This window comes from Delphinus delphis, chromosome 1 (assembly GCF_949987515.2).
Source record: "Delphinus delphis chromosome 1, mDelDel1.2, whole genome shotgun sequence".
In the NCBI taxonomy this organism is placed as follows: Eukaryota; Metazoa; Chordata; class Mammalia; order Artiodactyla; family Delphinidae; genus Delphinus; species Delphinus delphis.
In genome coordinates this window covers 110592301-110612917 of record NC_082683.1, presented here as the reverse complement: position 1 = coordinate 110612917, position 20617 = coordinate 110592301, and the positions used below count along the sequence as shown (strand labels likewise).

Here is a 20617-nt window from a genome sequence, read left to right as displayed (position 1 = left end):
TAGTTATATGCACGTCTGTCTCCTATCAGAATGAAATTGTTAAAGACAGTGACCTGGTCTTTTTTCACCTTTACTCCTAGTACCTAACCCTGAACTTGTCACATAGTATATATGTAATGTCTGGGGGGGAATGGATGTGTTAGATGCATGTGCAAATACGTGAATACACAACACTGCTTCTTAAGATTCTCTTTCTCTGAGTAGCGAGATGTACTGTGTAATAGATTTTTTTTTTGAAATAGCTGTAAAATGTATAATAGATTTTTGAAGTGAGCTAGACCTGCGTTGGAATTCGAGATTCACTATCCAAAGCTTTGCAGTCTTGGGGTACTTGATTTGACACTTTTTCCCACCTCTAAAGTAGAAACAGTACCACTTAGTAACTTGTTGAGGTAATTTAAATAAGAATACATAATAAAGTGCCTAGTAGCTAGTAGCATGTTTGACTTTTAAGTAGGTACTTAAGAAATATTAGTTATTATTTGCAGCCCAGAAGAAACAGAAAAGTTGGATTAGGCATTAAAAGGCAACATACAACATTCATTTTACAGAATTTTTGTTTTACTTTTTGGAGAGGAATTTGTGTGTGACAAACTTACATTGAATATTATTTTTGCAACTTCATTGGAGTATAATTTAAGTGTATGATTCAGTGATTTTTTTTTTAAAGTAATTAATTAATTTATTTTTTGGCTGTGTTGGGTCTTCGTTTCTGTGCGAGGGCTTTCTCTAGTTGCGGCAAGCGGGGGCCACTCTTCATCGCGGTACGCGGACCTCTCACTATCTCGGCCTCCCTTGTTGTGGAACACAGGCTCCAGACGCGCAGGCTCAGTAGTTGTGGCTCACGGGCCCAGCTGCTCTGTGGCATGTGGGATCTTCCCAGACCAGGGCTCGAACCCGTGTCCCCTGCATTGGCAGGCAGATTCTCAACCACTGCGCCACCAGGGAAGCCCTGATTTTTTTTTTTTTTAAAGTAAATGTGCAGGGACTTCCCTGGTGGTCCAGTGGTTAAGACTCCACGCTTCCAATGCAGGGGGTGTGGGTTCAGTCCCTGGTCAGGGAACTAAGATCCCACATGACTCGTGGCGCAGACAATAAATAAATAGATAGATAGATAGGTAGATAGATAGATAGAGTTGTGCAGCTGTCACTACAATCAAGTTTTAGATCATCCCCAAAAGATCACTTTTGCCCATTTTTAATCAGTCTCTGTTACATTGGATTTTTTTTATTGTGGCAAAATATACATAAAATAAAATTTACTATTTTAAACATTTTAAAGTGTACAGTTCAGCTTTGTGTACTTTCACAATGTGCAGCCATCACTACTATCCATTTAAGAACTTTTTCTTCATCACAGAGACATGCGATGTTCCCATTAAATAATAACTCCTTACTACCTTCTCTCCACCCCCAGCCACTGATGGACTCTATTCTGCTTTTTCTCTATGAATATGCCTATTTTAGGTACCTTATATAAGTGGAACCATAAAATAGTTGTCCTTCTGACTAAGTAAAGTCAGTGTCTGGCTGACTTTACTTAGTATGATTGTTTTCAAGATTCATCCATATTTCATTGGATTTTGAAGCAGGCATGGCTATGAGTACATAAAGTTGGGCCAGTAAAGTCAAGAGTGGGCAACGAAATTTTGGTCAGAGTTCTCAAGCCATCTATTGAGAAAGATTACTTACCTCAGACATTCAAATATCTGGTTCTGGTTTCTCCCAACTTCCAGTGTACCCATTTATGTCATTATAATAAAGGGGAAATTTTTTGAACTGATTTCAGCTACTCATATAACTATCAGTTGAAGAAGCCAAGCTAATGGTGGCATCCCAAATTCCATTCAGCTCCAGGTTGTTGAATTTTGTCATTTTGTCATATACTTTCAGTGCTCATAAATATAATTTATCTCAAAACTTAGAACACTGTATTGTGTTAATATACACTCATATATTTTGCTGTGTACTTTTCTAAAGTACTTTTTTCATCTAGGTATATAATTAGTTGAGTGACAGACTTTTTACCATCTGCAACTCCTCATGGTATTCTCAATCATACTCTCAATATGAGGTGTTGATCAAATTACCCAAGACATTGTTATTGTGGAATTAGGGCTTAACTTTTGATGTTCTGTAGCATTCAACTTTCCAGTCACTCCATCTGGGGGTATTTTTCAGAGGTAAACCACTTCAGAAGTAACACATGTCAAAATAAGAAATCTTTGGGGATCCTGCAGCTAAAGAATGTTTATATATGCTATAATATGTTTCATATCTATAGCTGTTAAAAGAGAATTAAGAGGATATGGAGAAATTGGAACCCTCATTGCAGCCATTTTGGAAAACAGCATAACAGTTCTTCAAGATGTTAAGGAGAGTAACCTTAGGACCCCGTAGTTCTACTCACAGTTATATATCCAAGAGAATTGAAAACATGTGTTCATACAAAAACTTGTATAAATGCTATAAAGTTCATAGCATTATTCATAATAGTAAAAAGTGGGGGACTTCCCTGGCTGCCCCAGTGGTTAAAACTGTGCTTCCATTGTAGGGGCATGGGTTTGATCCCTGGTTGGGGAACTAGGATCCCACCTGCCACATGGTGTGGCCAAAAAAAAAAAAAGGGAAACAAACCAAATGTCTATAAATTGATAAATGAATAAACAAAATATTATATATTCATACAATGGAATATCATTAGGCCATAAAAAAAATGAAGTAATGGTATATGCTACAACATGAATGAACCTTAAAAACATAATGCTAGTGGGATAGGGAGGGTGAAAGGGAGATGCAAGAGGGAGGAGATATGGGGATATATGTATATGTATAGCTGATTCACTTTGTTATAAAGCAGAAACTAACATACCATTGTAAAGCAATTATATTCCAATAAAGATGTTAAAAAACAAAACGTGGGCTTCCCTGGTGGCACAGTGGTTGGGAGTCCGCCTGCCGATGCAGGGGACATGGGTTCGTGCCTTGGTCCGGGAAGATCCCACGTGCTGCAGAGCGGCTGGGCCTGTGATCCGTGGCCGCTGAGCCTGCGCGTCCGGAGCCTGTGCTCCTCAACGGGAGAGGCACAACAGTGAAAGGCCTGCGTACCGCAAAAAAAGTCCAAAAAATGGGCGGAAGACCTAAATAGATATTTCACCGAGGAAGACATACACAGATGGCCAAGAGGCATATGAAGAGATACTCAACATCACTAATTATTAGAGAAATGCAAGTCAAAACTACAGTGAGGTATCACCTCACGCCGGTCAGAATGGCCATTATCAAAAATGCTAGAAACAATAAATGCTGGAAAGGGTGTGGTGAAAAGGGAACCTTCCTACACTGTTGGTGGGAATGTAAATTGATACAACCACTATGGAAAACAGTATGGAGGTTCCTTAAAAAACTAAAAATAGACCTACCATACGACCCAGCAATCCCACTGGGCATATACCCCGAGAAAATGATAATTCAAAAAGAGTCACGTACCACAGTGTTCATTGCAGCTCTATTTACAATAGCCAGGACATGGAAGCAACCTAAGTGTCCGTCGACAGATGAATGGATAAAGAAGATGTGGCACATATATACAGTGGAATATTTCTCAGCCATAAAAAGAAACCAAATTGAGTTATTTGTAGTGAGGTGGATGGACCTAGAGTCTGTCATACAGAGTGAAGTAAGTCAGAAAGAGAAAAACAAATACTGTATGCTAACACATATATATGGAATCTTAAAAAAAAAAGTTACTGATGAACCTAGTTGCAGGGCAGGAATAAAGAATTAGACATAGAGAATGGACTTGATGACATGGGGTGGGAGGGCGAAGCTGGGGTGAAGTGAGAGTATCATCGACGTATATATACTACTGAATGTAAAATAGCTGGCTGGTGGGAGGCAGCAGCATAGCACAGGGAGATCAGCTCGGTGCTTTGCAGTGACCTAGAGGGGTGGGATAGGGAGGATGGGAGGGAGGCTCAAGAGGGAGGGGTTATGGGGACATACGTATGCATATGGCTGATTCGCTTTGTTGTACAACAGAACCTAACACAGTATTGTGAAGCAATTATACTCCAATAAAGAGCTCTTAAAAAAAAAAGTCCAAAATAGGCAAATTTAGAGACAGAAAGTAAATTAGTGGGGAATAGAGGTGAAGGGGGAAGAGAGTGACTGCTAATGGGTATGGGTTTTTTTAAGGAGGAGATAATGAAAATGTTCTAATACTGATGTGGTGATGGTTGCACAACTCTGTCGATATACTGAAAACCACTAAATCATACACTTTATTCTTTATTTTTTTTAACATCTTTATTGGGGTATAATTGCTTTACAACGGTGTATTAGTTTCTGCTTTATAACAAAGTGAATCAGTCATACATAAACATATGTTCCCATATGTCTTCCCTGTTGCGTCTCCCTCCCTCCCACCCTCCCTATCCCACCCCTCCAGGCTGTCACAAAGCACCGAGCCAATATCCCTGTGCCATGCGGCTGCTTCCCACTAGCTATCTACCTTACTGAAATCATACACTTTAAATAGGTGAACTGTATGATATGTGAATTATATCTCAACAAAACTGTTCTTCAAAAAAGAGAAAGAGGGCTTCCCTGGTGGCGCAGTGGTTGAGAGTCCGCCTGCCGATGCAGGGGACGTGGGTTCATGCCCCGGTCCGGGAAGATCCCACATGCCACAGAGCGGCTGGGCCCGTGAGCCATGGCCGCTGAGCCTGCGCGTCCGGAGCATGTCCTCTGCAACGGGAGAGGCCACAGCAGTGAGAGGCCCGCGTACCCCCGCCAAAAAAAAAAGAGAGAGAATTAAGAAACATTACCTGAAAATTCAGAGATCTGAGTTCTGACTTTTCTCTGGTCTCCAAAAGGTCTGTTTCCTCTTGCTGGAAATTCTTTTGTTGGTTACTGTTTTTCCTCATTATAACTAGAAGAAAATCAGATAGCTCTTATTTTACTCTGCACTACAGGAAGGAAGATGTCTCAAGTGTATACATGTTTTTCTTCGCAAGAGCACCAATTAACATTGGTAATCTTCTCTGTCTTACTACTTGAATCTATGAATTATCAAGCCTGATCTTGTATCTTAGGTGTAGTAGTCATATCCTGAGGGTATAGGAATTAAATTTCGTTGAGCCCTCTTCCAAGTGCCCACTTCTACAGATGGAATTGAGGCTTGGGGCGGTAAAGTAACTTATTAAATATTTGACCTTGTAAAAGTAGCAGTTTGAACCTATGTTTTGATGACTCAAAAATTTTTCTTTCCAGTGTCACATTGCTTTTTCCTACCAGGAAGATAACCCTGGATTTAAAAAGTGCTGGTGAAATTGTGTGTCTAGATTTTGTTAGTGTAAGAAATCAAAATGAGAAGGACAAATGATTATTAGCTTGTCTGTAATAATTTTGCTGTATGAGTAAAGAAAATATTACCTTTTATCAGCCTGAGTTCTTCATTAACCAAAGCCAAGATACTGAATTTATATAGAATTGAGGGCAGATAAATGGGCCCCTCTGACCCTCGCTGTATGCAGACAACTGAGGCTTCCTGTTAGATGCCCTTGGTCTCCATCAGTAATATAGGCCAATTAAAGATATGCATGAGTGACCTGAGGAACTTCCCATTCATAAAAGAGTCTTCTCCAGGAGAAGAATTTGGTATGAGAATTAAAACCAAAGCATCTGACTTTTGAGCATGCATGTACAGAAAGCCAGTCACAAAAGAATGTTTACTTTTTTGAGAGATGTAGGCTCTTAATGGACTATCCAGGTGAGCATGGTATTTGGTTTCAGGCATCTATACAGTAAGAGCCTCAGTGACTGGAAAGCTTTTGAAGTTTACTTTCACTGCTGAGGTTGAGAGATGAAATCTCCTTTAATATAGATCATCTAGGAAGTTATAGGGTAGAATGTTAGCTCATTTAATGTTGACCTTCCATGTATATACCTATGATTCTTCTTTCCTTATGGACTATTTAAGGGCCTTTATTCTGATAAAGCACTTGTATATTTCTTTCCATAGGATGGATAGAATGACAGAGGATGCTCTTCGCCTGAATCTGTTGAAGCGGAGCTTGGACCCAGCTGATGAGCGAGATGATGTCCTGGCTAAGCGACTCAAAATGGAGGGGCATGAGGCCATGGAACGTCTGAAAATGTTGGCACTGCTCAAACGGAAGGATTTGGCAAATCTTGAAGTGCCACATGAGTTACCCACCAAACAGGATGGCAGTGGTGTCAAGGGCTATGAAGAGAAGCTCAATGGGAATCTCAGGCCTCATGGAGACAACAGGACTGCTGGAAGGCCAGGCAAAGAAAACATCAATGATGAGCCTGTGGATATGAGTGCTAGACGGAGGTATGGCTTGGTTCAGCTGCCTCCATAGATAGGGTCTCATCATAAACTAAGCCTATGAAAAATGAATGACTTCCAATGAGAGGAGGGTGTTTTTCAACTTAAAGCTTCTTGAATGAAGACGTACCTGTGCTATCTGGCTTGACCGTGAATTCCTCTTGTTTCTAGATGAAACTAGGTGCCTCCAAAAATTATTACCCTTAAGATAAAGTGGCCATTTCTGGATAAAGGAGGCACTAAGAGTTGATACCCCAGTTAGAAGCGAGTTAATATACACTTTCACTCTAATCTTATGGCCATTTTAGGAGGAAGAACAGTCTTTTCTTCAGATCATCCCAAGAGTTTTAGGGATGTGTTTATTATGGAGACCCAGCTTTTATTACATCAAAGAGCATGGGCCTGTCTTTTCTTGTGTTAACAAGGAACTTTATATGCTAATCCTCTACATTCTTACTTCATTTGTGCCACATTCCCCAAGTCCCATATGTGCATACACATTCACTTATATGAGTACCCTCATGCTTGTGCTCTTTCATACACACAGCACACAAGCACATGTTTTCACAGGTCTTGGTCAAGGTTGAGTACTTGGAACTGTGGAGAACACAATATAAAGAGGTACCTAGAACTGGCTGAGGTTAGAGTCTACCTGAACAATGAATCATAGTATAGACAACCCTAGTTCTAAGAACATTCAGTTTATTCATGGTTCAGAAACACCTGATAGACATGAGAATTACTCTTCACTGTTCAATTGCCCTCCAGTTGACCTTGCTGACTTTGTCCTAGGACTGATCTAAAGCAGGATCCTTAAGAAGCTGGACTGATGCAGAAAGAAGAAAAAAGGAAGGAATGGTTTACAATCTTACTTGGGTTTCTTTCTCTACCTTTTAATGTTTACTTATTAGTATTGTCCCAGAATTATTTTTTTAAACCACACCCAGTAGGGGAACATTGTTCTTGGTAATAGCATTAAAACCCTTAGGAAACTTCAGGTAAGTTCTCTAGTGGTTGTGGAAGAAGAGAAAAATTCTTGGGAGCTATACATAGTATCGGCAGAGTATTATGAAAGTAGATTAATCCTTAGATCCTTTTAGAAAAAAAGAAAAGTGGGTGAATGAGATAATGCACCTGAGTAACCCACTTGCCTCATAATCACCCTTAACCTTCTGGGGCAAATGACTAATCCTACTTCACTGGGGACAATGAAGAGGAGAAATGTTAGGTGGATTCCTTACATGCACATTGGAACTGAAAATGTGTTTTTCATAGAAACATTGTTACACATTTTGATAAGATCTCAGTTCTGTTGGAATTACAGTGTATCACAGATAAATTCTGTATTGAAAAGAGTACCCTGAAAACTACCAGTGTGTTTAATTTTATTAGAGGAATGAACTTTTGAAACTTGATTCTTTGGAAACTGGGAACTGTTTTTAATGGTCTCCAGGAAAAGAGGCTTGATGTAAACCATCTAGATACCCATTCTGCGTGAAAAAATGGGCCCTATCTCCCCTGTCGTTCTTCTTCCCTTTCACCAGACCAGATATACTGACAGCTATTTCCACTTAGCCTCAAGCTTATTGTAAGAATGAACTAGACTGATAGATTGCTCAGCATGGAGAACAATGGTTTATTTGATGTGGATAAAAAAGGAGGAGGGAATTGGAATTTAAAAGCAGAAAGAAGGAAGGGCTCTTGACGTGATAGCCATAATTGCCTAAATATCTTTTTTTTTTTTGCCATCAGTTGGGCAAGTTATGATATCTGTGAAATAAGATATGCATGAAACCAACACTGCTTATGTTTTGGAATGCTGTCGGGACGTGGCAGTTTTCTTTCTGGTTTTGTTTTTACTACCTGGATAAGGATTAGGAGTTTTATAATTTCTGGGAATTTGCCAGTCTGAGTCACAAAATGATGTCAGCAGCAAGTCTGGCTTTTAATATTATCTAATTGGTAGGGTTTCATACTTAAGAACACCAAATATTGTAAATCATATATGTGTTTGGGAAAGTAGCAAAATAATTTCTGTCCCCGGAAAAGCTTAATAAATGAGGCCAGAATTCCAGGTCAAAAGTTAAAAAAAAAAAAATTGAAGAATGAAACTTGACTTGGGCTTTGCCTTACCTGTGCTATCTATCTAATGTGAGTCTCATTATATCTGGGAATAAAATATCATTTAGGGTTTTCTCAGATACTACTTCCTTATAAATGTCGCTCAATTCCAAAATCTCCATGTAGGAATGTCTCTGCTTGTCCTGTTGCTGGACAGTCCTTAGCAGTAGGTGGCACTCATTTGAGCAAGGAAGAATTCCTTAGGTTAGAAATAATCTGTGAGGTGTGTATCCAGCCAGGACCAGGACGGAAAGAGTTCTGACTGTCAATGTAAGCATTGGGGAATCATGTAGAAGAAGTAGAAATCTACCAGACCTCAAAGTTGTTCACCCATGTTCTTGTTAGGGATGGGGAAGGGGGGGCATGAGGGAATATAGAAATGATAAGTAAAAATTAAAACTCTTCATTTAGGCCTGACCATTACTCCAGGAACTTGGGGTTAGAGAATGGAAGGTTCTTTTCTCCCTCTAGTGACTTCTTTTTCTGTAAGCCTACATTCTCAGCTTGCTGTGTCTGTGAGCAGTGGTTATAGAGCGATCCAGACAAACTTAATAGTTCCCAAGATGGTCATTATTATGACTGTCTCCCTACTTTATTTCCTCAGCTAAATTTGGTTGTTTTAGTAACTCAGTTTTACCCTGTTGAGGAATTGAATGCCTGTCCCAGCCATCCAGGGTGCCTTGTGCAAAAGGCATCCTAGTCCCAACAGTACCTGAGACAAGGGGCCCTGAGAAATGGTCAGAGACTCTCAGGACTATAAAGATCTGTGGTTATAAAAGGTTTGAGTTACCTGTTTAAATAAGATCTAAGAACACATTGTTTTAGACCTACATACTCCTGACTATACACTATAAATCTCAAAGAAGTAGGGTCAGCGAAGATAACTCTGAGTTAAGAAATCAGAGGAGAGTTAGAGGTTATGGCCGCTGACTTGGGAACCTACGGCAATTAGAATTTGCAGGGTTCTTGTTATCCAGGTCTTACGCAGTGAGTGCCATTTCTCATGATTTTAGAGGGACAAGATGCTCTTAAGGCTTGCTCCAGGAAGACCAAAACCAGAGTTGTCTAATAAATAGGATTGGCCATAAGGCATAGCCAGTGTGGAAGATTTAGATTTCAAAGTTATTTCTAGATAGTTTCTTTCTGAGGGAAGATGCTAAGTAGAACTTGCAGGTAGATGCAAGTCCCATGTATTTAATTCTGAAGTTTCAGTCCTCCAGAAGGCTGTAGACATTTATACTTAGCACTGTCCATTCTCTCAGGCCATTGACAACAGTACCTTCTTTTGGCCTTAACTCTTGACAGGATAGACTGCCAAAGGAGTTGTCATGTAACCTCCTTTTTTGTAGATCATCAGACAGGCAGGACCATGTTATCAGTATCATGGGTTGCCTCCTTAGCAGTGTGTCATCTGTATTTGGGGTGGACAAGTAGGCTCTACTGCCTTTGTCTTTCTTCCCCTGTGAAGCTAACCATTTCTTTCTTGACCTTCTCTGTAACTAACAAGACAACCCAAAAGGAGACTGAGATATAAGGAAAACATTTGGAATTTTGATTAAAATCAGTGTGACAAAAACACTCATCTCTTTTTCCCATTCCTAAAGCCAGTCAGTGTCTTTCTGTCTGCGTCTTCTGTAAGGAATTTAGATGGGAAAAATACTTTTGCTGAGGTTTTGTCGTCACTTACATCTTGGTGTCTATTTTATCCTTTGATTTGGATGTCTCTCTCTTTCCCTGGGTGAATCAGGACAGACTTAAGTTTCCTTGGATTTCTTTGGTCAGTGTAGAAAAGTTTTCTGAACTTTTCTATGAACTTTCACTGTTGGAAGTACCTTAATTTTTCTTCTCTTGTCTAGTGAGCCAGACCGAGGAAGGCTTACTCCCTCCCCAGACATCATTGTTTTGTCTGATAATGAGGCTTCCAGTCCCCGTTCCAGCTCCCGAATGGAAGAAAGACTCAAAGCAGCCAACCTAGAGATGTTTAAGGTAAAGAAAAGAAAGATTCCTTTCTCCATTTCTTGCTTCTACTATTCTCTTTAATTCCCTGAGACTCCCATGTCTGGTTTTTTAGTGTTTACTTTTTGGATCTAAAAACTACCCATTGATGAAACTCTTCATATGTGATTCTCAGCCTCAAGGGTGTGCCCTTTTAGAGGGAACTATTAGAATCAAGTGGAGAAGAGAGTTTGAAAATGCATATTCAATATAATTTCTTTGGAAAATGAAAACTTCATAATTCAAGTCATGTGAAGTAAACTCTTAGCTAGAAGGATACATTCTATACTCTATCCTGGATCTCGGAATATGGAGGAATTCCTAAGTTTTCATGTATTTCTAGAGGAAACATGGCTTTAAAAGATTGAGAAACATTATTTTAAAGGAAAGCAATATCTCCCTTTGGCTGTTCTTCTATTTTGCCAGGAATCTGGTTAATTAGCATTTATATGTGGTCTCTTCTTTCACTCTGTAAGCAGTTTTTGAGTACCTACTGAATACCAGGCACTGTGCCAGACTGTGTGCTAGGGACGCAAAGATAACAATTCCATTGCCCCTTGTGCTTCTTGTGGAAGGTGGAGGTTTGGGACCTAAAAGAAGAGATCATCTTGCAGGAAAGGACTCTGAGTAACTGCTACCATAGCTGATAGTCTCCATGTTTCCTCAGGGGAAAGGCATTGAGGAACGGCAGCAGCTCATCAAGCAGCTGAGAGATGAGCTGAGATTGGAAGAAGCCCGACTGGTGCTGTTAAAGAAACTGAGACAGAGTCAGCTACAGAAAGAGAATGTCGTCCAGAAGGTACTGTGCCCGAGAAATAAGGGACTAGCAGAAAGCAAAGAAAAACTGGTTTGAGAATGGGCTGCCCCAGGTAGATTCAGCTGGGTGGCTCATTCTTCTCTGGTTCCATGGTTTTTAGTCTCTAGGAATAGTGATTTTTTTTTAATCTTGGGCCTTAATCAAGAAAACAGTGATTCTGTTTTTCTTATTTTCCCTCCTGGTCAACAGGAGCTTCAGACTGACAAGGAGTTTTGAAAGTCTAGAAGTGTACCAAATTTCTGCCTCCAATTATTAGCCTTTTCCACTGTCTCATTTTCTCTTCTCTCTCCCAGACTCCAGTTGTACAGAATGCAGCATCTATTGTTCAGCCATCTCCTGCCCATGTGGGACAGCAAGGCCTCTCCAAGCTTCCATCCCGGCCTGGGGCACAAGGGGTTGAACAGAATTTGAGGACATTGCAGGTATGTGGCCCATAGTGTGATCTTAGTTTCAGGGGGCCCTGTTATCCTGTCTCTGTATTGGGGCTTTTGTAAGATCATAGAAGAACCTGGCCTTGATAGAGGTGTTATTACCATAGATGGTCCTTTTGGTCCTTAATGGCATGATTTAGTCTGCAGTAGAAGGATGAATAACTAATCTTCCCACCGTAGTCTTTCTTCTCCAGAGGTTTCCAGCTTAGCCCTTTTCCATAGAGGGTTAAATAGTTTATACCAAAGAAGCTAGGGAATTCCTAACCACTAATCAGGTTTTATAGTGATGGTAGATTTATCCCCATAGATCCTTACACAAAATTACCAAGTCTGACTATGTTTCTGTGTTTCTACTTAGCTATGTATTACAGGCAGTGTTTTCTCTTTGGCATTTTGTGAAGCGTTTTACCGCTATGACTATATCTTTTCCTCTTCTTCCCCTTCAGGGTCACAGTGTTATCCGTTCAGCGACCAATACCACCCTCCCACACATGTTAATGTCTCAACGTGTGATTGCGCCAAACCCAGCCCAGCTACAGGGTCAGCGGGGCCCACCTAAGCCTGGCCTTGTACGCACCACAACACCCAATATGAATCCCGCCATCAATTACCAACCGGTAAGAGGGAGCCCTCATGGGGAAACAGAGAAATCTTTTATTTGCTTTCCCTGTTGAAACAACCATAGATTTTAAGTTTTGGGACACTGAGAAACTCTAGGACAACAAAGGTAATTTTGGTGGGTTGACAGTGGTCCCCAAAGTGGAAACACTGAGGAATTATTTAGTAGTAGAGAAGAAATGTTATATGCAGCAGAGCAGCAGTAAGCTAAAATCTGCCTAGAAGAAAGAGATAGAGGGATCTAAGGAATAAGAAGCATAAAGGATGTATGACAAAGCATCCCAAATCTTTATTTTTCTCTTAGCAGTTTTATTTTTATTTATTTATTTGGTTGCACTGGGTCTTAGTTGCAGCAGGCGGGCTCCTTAGTTGCTGCATGCATGTGGCATCTAGTTCCCTGACCAGGGATTGAACCGGTTCTCCCTGCATTGGGAGCGCGGAGTCTTAACCACTGTGCCACCAGAGAAGTCTCTCTCTCAGCAGTTTTAGTTCGTAGCCACTATCATTCTCCTTTCTTACATGCCAGAGTCCTTTATCAGTGAAGTTGGACACCTCATGTCTTTTTCTGAGCTTGAGGGAAGCTAAGTAGTTCAGACTAGGATCAGATAGTGTTCTCTGCCACGAAAGTAAGAATTGGTTCTTTCTCCCACATACCATCACTGACCCCTATACTCAATCTGTTTCAGCAGTCAAGTTCTTCTGTTCCCTGTCAGCGTACAACATCCTCTGCCATCTATATGAACCTTGCCTCCCATATTCAGCCAGGGACCGTGAACAGGGTGTCCTCACCACTTCCTAGCCCCAGCGCCATGACTGATGCTGCCAACTCACAGGCTGCAGCCAAATTGGCTCTTCGCAAACAGCTGGAAAAGACACTCCTGGAGATTCCACCCCCTAAACCACCTGCTCCCTTGCTTCATTTCCTGCCTAGTGCAGCCAATAGTGAGTTCATCTACATGGTAGGCTTGGAAGAAGTCGTACAGAGTGTCATCGACAGCCAAGGTAAGGCTATTTGTTGGTCAGTCTTTTTAATCTAAACAAGAAGTTGTCAAACCTGATTGATATGGGCAGAGTATCGCATGGTACTGTGTAATATTAAATAATCTCTCTTTACTATTGCCAAACCACCTCCTGTCTCTGATTCGGAAACTGTTTAGGAGCAGCATATCAAAAAGCTTTTTGTGTGTCTGTGTATCTTAGACTTAATATTTTTGCTGTGTATTTTGTATATCTTGTCTGCTTTTTGCAGTATATCGTTAGCTCTTTTAAATGTGTCTAGCGTGATGCATGCATAATTTGAAGACTAGAACACTTATTTTTAATGTTAGTGTTTATGTGGCATTGTGCTTGCATTATTATATTCAGTCCCTGCTGTTTGAGTGCTTTTAGTTGAGAAAATAGACTGATAAAGATAACTAGGACCACATAAAAGCTGTAAGCCAACACTGAACTATAAAGTATTAATAACATCACACAGTCTATTCTGACAAAAGTTATTAAGCCTGAATTTCTAAACATAAGGACTTAGGGGAACACCTGAGGAAAGTGCCTAAAGGGCTCAGTATTGGCTATAAATAGATCACAAAGTGAATAATTCAGACACTGATAGGTAAAAATTATGAATGTATATGATAGAGTAAGTGTAGACTGAGGTAAAGAGATGCTAAGAAGCAAAAGTACTGGCGGAATTAGGTGGAGCCCTTTGCCTGAATTGACACACATTTTCTTCTCAGTGTGGTGTAACAGGAAATCAGAAAACTTGGGTTCTTGTCCCAGTTTTGTCTTTTGGAGCTATGTTTCTTAGACTTAGTTTCCTATTTGTAAATGGGGATGGTACTGTCTAATTCCCTGAAGTGATGTTGCAATCAAATGAAATAAAAGTATTTTATAAATTATAGAGGCTCCTTCTTAATTCAGCAGAGTAAACTCCTGGAAAAAGATCATCTGATGAAAAGAAACAGAGGAGATACAGAGGAAATGTGAAACCACTGATTATTCTTTTTGTTGGCATCTAGGGAAAAGCTGTGCCTCACTCCTGCGGGTTGAACCCTTTGTTTGTGCCCAGTGCCGCACAGATTTCACCCCTCACTGGAAGCAAGAAAAGAATGGTAAGATTCTATGTGAGCAATGTATGACCTCCAACCAGAAGAAGGCTCTAAAGGCAGAACACACCAACCGACTGAAAAATGCTTTTGTTAAAGCCCTACAGCAGGAACAGGTAAGAATTCTGACTACTTCTCACCAGCCACCTGCCCAGGTTTGGTTTTTCCAAAAGACAGTTTTTTCTAGTTTAGAGGAGTTGTCTCTCTGATCCCCACAGTCCAGGTGATCTAGGTTTCTGAATCTAAGTTCCTAGAACCTAGAGGTCTGGGTTCCCTTTTTTTTCTTCTTACCATTCTGCCTTTCCCATTTCCATTTGGCTGTTTCTGATTGGGTTAGAGCATAATGACATATGGCTGAGCTTAAGGGAAAGGGACAAAAGGCTTGAGACTCTTGGCTTTCCCTGGTAGTACTAAATAATTCCTCTATTCTTGATTTCATTTCCTTAAACAAATGGATTTTGGTGAGAGGGATTTATATTTGTACTAGAAATCTCTTTGAGAGAAGTAATTATCTGCAGTCCATATTTGACAAAGAAATGACAAAGGAAAGGGTAGATTATAAAGTAGCCCAATGAAGATTAGTGGTTGCTAGAGTGTGTGAACTCTCATATAGTATTAATAGAATGAGAATATCTTGGAGTGGGGAAGATGTGTTGGGAAGCTCAGATTCTTTTCCACCCCACCACCCATCAGACCCCTCTGGGTAGCATCATGGGTCTCCTGGAAAATGGGTAGACAAGAGTCGAAAAATAAAACTTAGTAACTCATCAACCTTAATTAATTACATTAGGCAGCTCATCGCCAACACCCAGATCTCTCCAGCCAACTTCTGAGAGCCAGCTTTCTTGGAGAGAGGGATTCCTAATCATTGAAGTGTGTAGGTTACTTGTACTCAGAGATCTTAGTTCACCTACCCCACCAAACTCTTTTGCCTTTTCCATATCCCTCCAACTAGCTGGCAACATTAGAGATAAGAAGACCTCTAGGTTTTCTGGTTAGGAAATTGGGTGCTGTCCTGCCCAACTTGACCTGATGACTCCCAACAGGAAATTGAACAGCGATTACAGCAGCAGGCAGCACTCTCCCCCACTACGGCTCCAGCTGTGTCCAGTGTCAGTAAACAAGAGACCATAATGAGACATCATACGCTTCGACAGGTGAGGATTTCTCTTGAGGTTTTGTCAGCCATTTATCTCAATTTGTCCTTTCTTCTGCCGAAAATCATACTGCTCTTCTGTACTCCCATATCCTTACCTCCCCCTTACACCTTCCATCATGGTAAAGTTATGATCGCTTGTCTCCTCCTCATTGCAGGCTCCACAGCCCCAAAGCAGTCTCCAGCGTGGTATACCCACGTCTGCCCGTTCCATGCTTTCCAACTTTGCACAGGCACCCCAGCTGTCTGTGCCAGGTGGCCTCCTTGGTATGCCAGGTAAGAAGGGTTGATCTGAGAACTTTTCTCAGGGATTGACTAATTAGTATGCAATTCTTTAGCAGCCCCTTTAGGTGAATTGTTCTTTCTTTTGTTTTCTGCTCTTTCTTTAGGCCCTACTCCCTTCACTCTTGTTATTTGGCAAAGGTTTGCTAAATCCATATTACTTGCTAGGCACTGTACACTAGGGTTTTAGTGGTGAAAATGACACAGTCCTGTCTAGTGTGCCCTCTTAGTGGGCATGTGGTTATTGATCTCTTTTGGCCAGAATAGCAGGGTTAACTGTCCTGATCCAGTTTGAATGACCCAGGGATGATTCTTTACAGTCAGCAGGCCCAAAACCAAAGCAGGTTCAGTAATTCCCTCTTTGTCTTGATTATTTTCCTTTCACCACTGTTTTCTTTGACTCTTCTGTACCATCAGGACTGTTTATTATTCCTGGTAGGATTGAAGTTTTGGGAAGATCTCTCCTAAAGCTTGGGAGCAGGGTGGGTAGTTGCTACTGAAATAAAGCTTAACTGAGTCTGCAAAGATGTAGACAACTTCTGTTTCCTCTGCATCTCCACCACTGCAGCCCCAGGGTAGTGTGGAAGAAGGTGTCATTTCCTCTTTTAATACCTGCGCTCCACTTTTGTCTCCTGGGTCTAGGTGTCAACATTGCATACTTGAACACTGGTATTGGAGGACACAAAGCCCCCAGTCTGGCAGACCGACAGCGGGAATACCTTTTAGACATGATCCCTCCCCGGTCTATATCGCAGTCCATCAGTGGACAGAAATAACGCCTGTTCCACTTGTACTGCCCCAACCTTGTATCCTTTACTCCTCTCCTCTCCCATTGCCCCCAACTTCCGTCGCATGCAGTGCCTGTACTGGTGCCTACCATACACGGAAAACAAAACAGAAAAACAGAAGACAAACAGTAGAAATCAACAAGAAAACACACGCCCTGCCCCACCACCTCCTCTTTATTTCACACTGCTGCGATCTGTTCTTCTGCCACTTTCTCTCTTCAGTTTTCTATAACAGTGAGGTGGATCTTTGCCTCTGATAGAGGTCAGAATGAGGTCCTGGGGAGAAATCCAAGCCCTCTGACGTGTGTTTCTAAAGTTTGTTTTTATGCTTTAATTATTATTATCATTTTTAATGATGTTGTGTGTCGTCCCTTTGTTCAGTGGACGGTTAAACCTTTCTATTTTCCCCCCAATATTTTTTTTTTTCTCTTTCGTCTTTTTTTTTTTTTTGGTAAACACAAATGATATTCAGTTAAGTGATAGGAGCATTGCAGTAGGGTCCCCAACTGCCAAGTAGGACATGACTGGGAGTGTTAGGGGCAGAAGTTTTTAATGCACTTAACCCCAGGGTCAGGGGGAGGTGGTGGCATCAAACAAGGAGGAATAGCACACCCGCTCTGGGGTGTCTCTGAGCTGCACAGTTCTGGAGGCAGTGTTGAGTATTGAAGTTGGGCTCTAAGAATGAGGGGAAAGAGCCTGGAAGGAGAAGCTTTAAAACGTAACCACCCTAGAATTGACCCATAAAGAAGGGGGAGAAAGGGGCGTGACAATGAGCATAATGTTGAGCCAAGGAGGACTGAGACCAGGTCCTGGCCTTCTGGATGCTGGGGGAATGAGATTGGTCTCCTGACCCCAGTGGAGACACAGGAGTCTATTCCAGGCCAACTAGCCCCAAATTATTTCATCTTATTTTCTTTGTAAAATTCTCCCCCATCCCTGTCTCTTTTCTTTTCTTTTCTTTTCTTTTTTTAAATCCTAATCTGCCCTTGGTAACCACAGCCCCATCTGTAATATAGAGGAGTGGCTATTCCTAGCCTGACTTTGCTGTGTGTCCTGGACATTGGATGGACATGAGTGAGTGAAATGTCAAAGGGAGGAAATAGAGGAAGAAAGAAAGAGGGGTTTCCCTCCCAACAGTTGCGACTTTCCCATTTGTCTCTTTACCTTCTGAGCGCCAGGAGATGAGGGTGAGGGCACCTAACAGATTGGAGCGCTGCCCTGACCCTGCTGCATTAACTGCAGAGCCAACCGCTCAAAGCCAGACAATTCATGTCAAAACCAATCCTGGACTTGTGCTATACAAGTAGATGTTGTCTTTTTTCTCCCCAGAATTCTATAAATTTTGCTTTTTTGTTTGTTTTTATTTTTTTCTTAAGTGCTACTAATGTAGAGAATGAATTGAATTGTGCAATGTTGCTGTTCTGGGGATTGGGGAGATTAGCATCCCATTTGCCCATACTGTGGGGGAAGGGGGAGGGGACCAGGCTGTTTTTGAGGTAAGGGAAGCCCCTTAAAGGTAGAGGTTTCTGCTCTCCTCATAGTGTATGCCCACCTGCCTCTCCAGCCGTAGAAGCTGCCAGAGTTCAAGGAAGGGATACTCTCAGCAAAGAGGTATGAAGAGAGGAGTTTAACATTTTACCCTTGAAAGCAACCTGGGGAAGGTCCCCCACTTTTATTTTTAAAATTAAATAATTTTTTAAAGTAAGAAGGCACTTTTAAAATTAACACACACACAAACTGCACATCCTCCCCATAAAGTTTGGGGAGGGGATGGGAGAAGGAGCTGGAATCAGGCTCAGTTCCCCCCACACTGGCCTCTACTCCCCATACTCCAGAGCCACTGTGGGTGATTATACTGGCCCTACGGGCCTTCCTGGCTTTTTTTTCTTTCCTCCCTTCCCCCAAATTCATTGAGCACTTAATAAAGGAGCAGAGATGCAGCCTGTGTCTGGGCTCCCCCAGTGGTGAAATGATCTGGAAGCTAGACGCTAGTAACAGGTAGTGATGGGGTCGTTTCGAGTATTTTTCTGGGGAATGTGGAACCCCTGACTGTAAGTGGTGGGAGAGGGAGGGGGGTTAGTGGAACTGGGTCTGGGATTATTTTAAAATTATATATATATATATAAAGATATATTCTTACATCTCTCCTTTGCCCTCTGTGCTTTGAAAGCACTGGATAAATCGTTTGGTTTTGCTTTTCCCTCTTCCACAAAATTGGAAGCTTTTTAAAAAATATTTTCCCTGCAAGTCATCTTGCCTTGTGGCATGTCTGTCTAGCTTCTTCCCCCCCCAGCCCCCATGATGAAGTGCCATTTCTGTTATGTCTCCCCTCCCCCAGCTCAGAGGTGCTCAGAGGTACGAGGTACCCAAGTTTGTCAATTGAGATTAAAAGTAAGGAACAGAGAATGTGCAATACCGTCTGGCTGGGGGGTGTCCCTGCCCTGAGCTGAGTCCCTTCCCTGGGAGCCAGGCCACCTTTGAATGGGGCTTGGAAGTAATATGTGTCGAGAATGGGGGATGATGGGGAAGGAAAGCCTGTAGTCGAGTGCCTGCCAAGGTGCTGAGGCGATAGGGGAGAGGATGGAGTCTTCCCTGTTTTTATCCCCTCAGGGTCAGTTACACAGAGGCTGCTTGTTGACTAGTATAGCTCCGTGACCCTTTGCTCAATCGCTGAGGTTTGATTTCTTACCCTCTCTTCTCCCCATTTTCATACCCTTCCCAGGGATTAGTGACAGGGGTGAGGTTCCCCTAATCATGGTAAAGTATTAGCCTTCCACCTCCTCCCTTTCCTCCCTCTCCCTCATCCTTCTGTTTTCCTCATTTCTCTACTTTTTCACCACTGATTGCCTTGTGTCCCTCCAAGTCTATTGTTGCTGTCCATCCCCAGGCCTTGGGCCCCATAGACACTAAACCTCATGCCCTAAAGATAGGAGGAAAGACCCTCTGTTCAGAGTTATTTTACCCCTGGAGCATTGAAGCTCAGGGTGATACTAGAGTGAGGATCCCACCAGTTTTGCCTGGCTTCCTCCATCCCCAGAGGCTTTAAAAGTAGTAGTAGTTTATGGACAGTGGCTTACTCTCTAGAAGCCTGATATGGGTGGATAAGCAGTAAGGCTTGGGTAAAACTGAGGGACAGAGGTCCTTATTGGTTTTTTTTTTTTCTTTTTCTTTTTTTTTGTCATTTGACCACAGCATCTGGACTTCTTTCATCCCTGGAATAAGTACTTTTTCCACATTTTTTGGATGTATGTATGGTAGACAATTTTTTTTTAAGACACAGAGATAAATGTTTTCCTGCTTTGGTTACCTTTCCTTTCCCCTTTAAAAGGAATTAGCTATAGAACTGCTTTGTAAAGATGCTTCTTGATATTTTACTTTTGTTCCTTTTCCCCAGCCACTCCCTTTTCTCCCCACTTCTCCAGAAGGCATAACCTTCTCTCCACACCCCACACCCCAGTCCTAGGCTCCCTTCCCCTCCAACAAGACCTTCATTAGCTTATGATATTTGCTGCCGAGATGTTATAACAAGGACTCATTCGTGTATATAAGCTATTTCTTGATCCATTTAAAAGGAATTGTACATTGTGTAGAAAAAAAAAAAAACTGAAAAAGAGAAAAAAAAGCCCTAGCCATGGATATTGTGAAACTGTGTTATGTCATTTTGTAATGTGCCCGTTTGTGTATGATCCGTGCAAAAGGGTTTCTGGGGAAGGGGCGGGGGTAGGGAGGCAGGGCTGTGGAGGGTGGGTAGGGGAGTGGGCCGGGCCCAGCACACTGAGACTGGCAGCTGCCCCAACCCCATCCCTCCTTAGAGATGCCACCTCCCCCACCACCCACCCCTAATTTGTGCCTTGCCTCCCCACCCTGGAGTAGTCCCTCCGGGTCACCAGCACTGCCTTGGCAGAGCCCACTCCCTACCCTAACCTGCCCACCCTCCCTACCCCCCAGCATT

At 41.9% G+C, this 20617-nt stretch overlaps 1 protein-coding gene across 3 annotated transcripts in view; it reads left to right on the top strand.

The window, feature by feature from the left end:
- The window catches only part of GATAD2B (GATA zinc finger domain containing 2B), an 82149-nt gene extending 61700 nt beyond the window's left edge, over window positions 1-20449 (top strand). For 2 of the 3 annotated variants that reach the window (XM_060030289.2, XM_060030279.2), the window contains 10 exons: window positions 6026-6361; window positions 10333-10462; window positions 11139-11270; window positions 11582-11710; window positions 12166-12336; window positions 13024-13339; window positions 14353-14555; window positions 15486-15596; window positions 15754-15871; window positions 16520-20449. In XM_060030289.2, coding sequence (XP_059886272.1) covers window positions 6027-6361; window positions 10333-10462; window positions 11139-11270; window positions 11582-11710; window positions 12166-12336; window positions 13024-13339; window positions 14353-14555; window positions 15486-15596; window positions 15754-15871; window positions 16520-16653 — 1779 coding nt within the window. In that variant the 5' untranslated portion in view covers window position 6026 and the 3' untranslated portion in view covers window positions 16654-20449. Of the gene's footprint in view, window positions 1-4986; window positions 5036-6025; window positions 6362-10332; window positions 10463-11138; window positions 11271-11581; window positions 11711-12165; window positions 12337-13023; window positions 13340-14352; window positions 14556-15485; window positions 15597-15753; window positions 15872-16519 lie in introns of those variants that run through there. The other variant, XM_060030270.1, reaches the window with a different exon arrangement.
- Window positions 20450-20617: the final 168 nt, after the last annotated feature.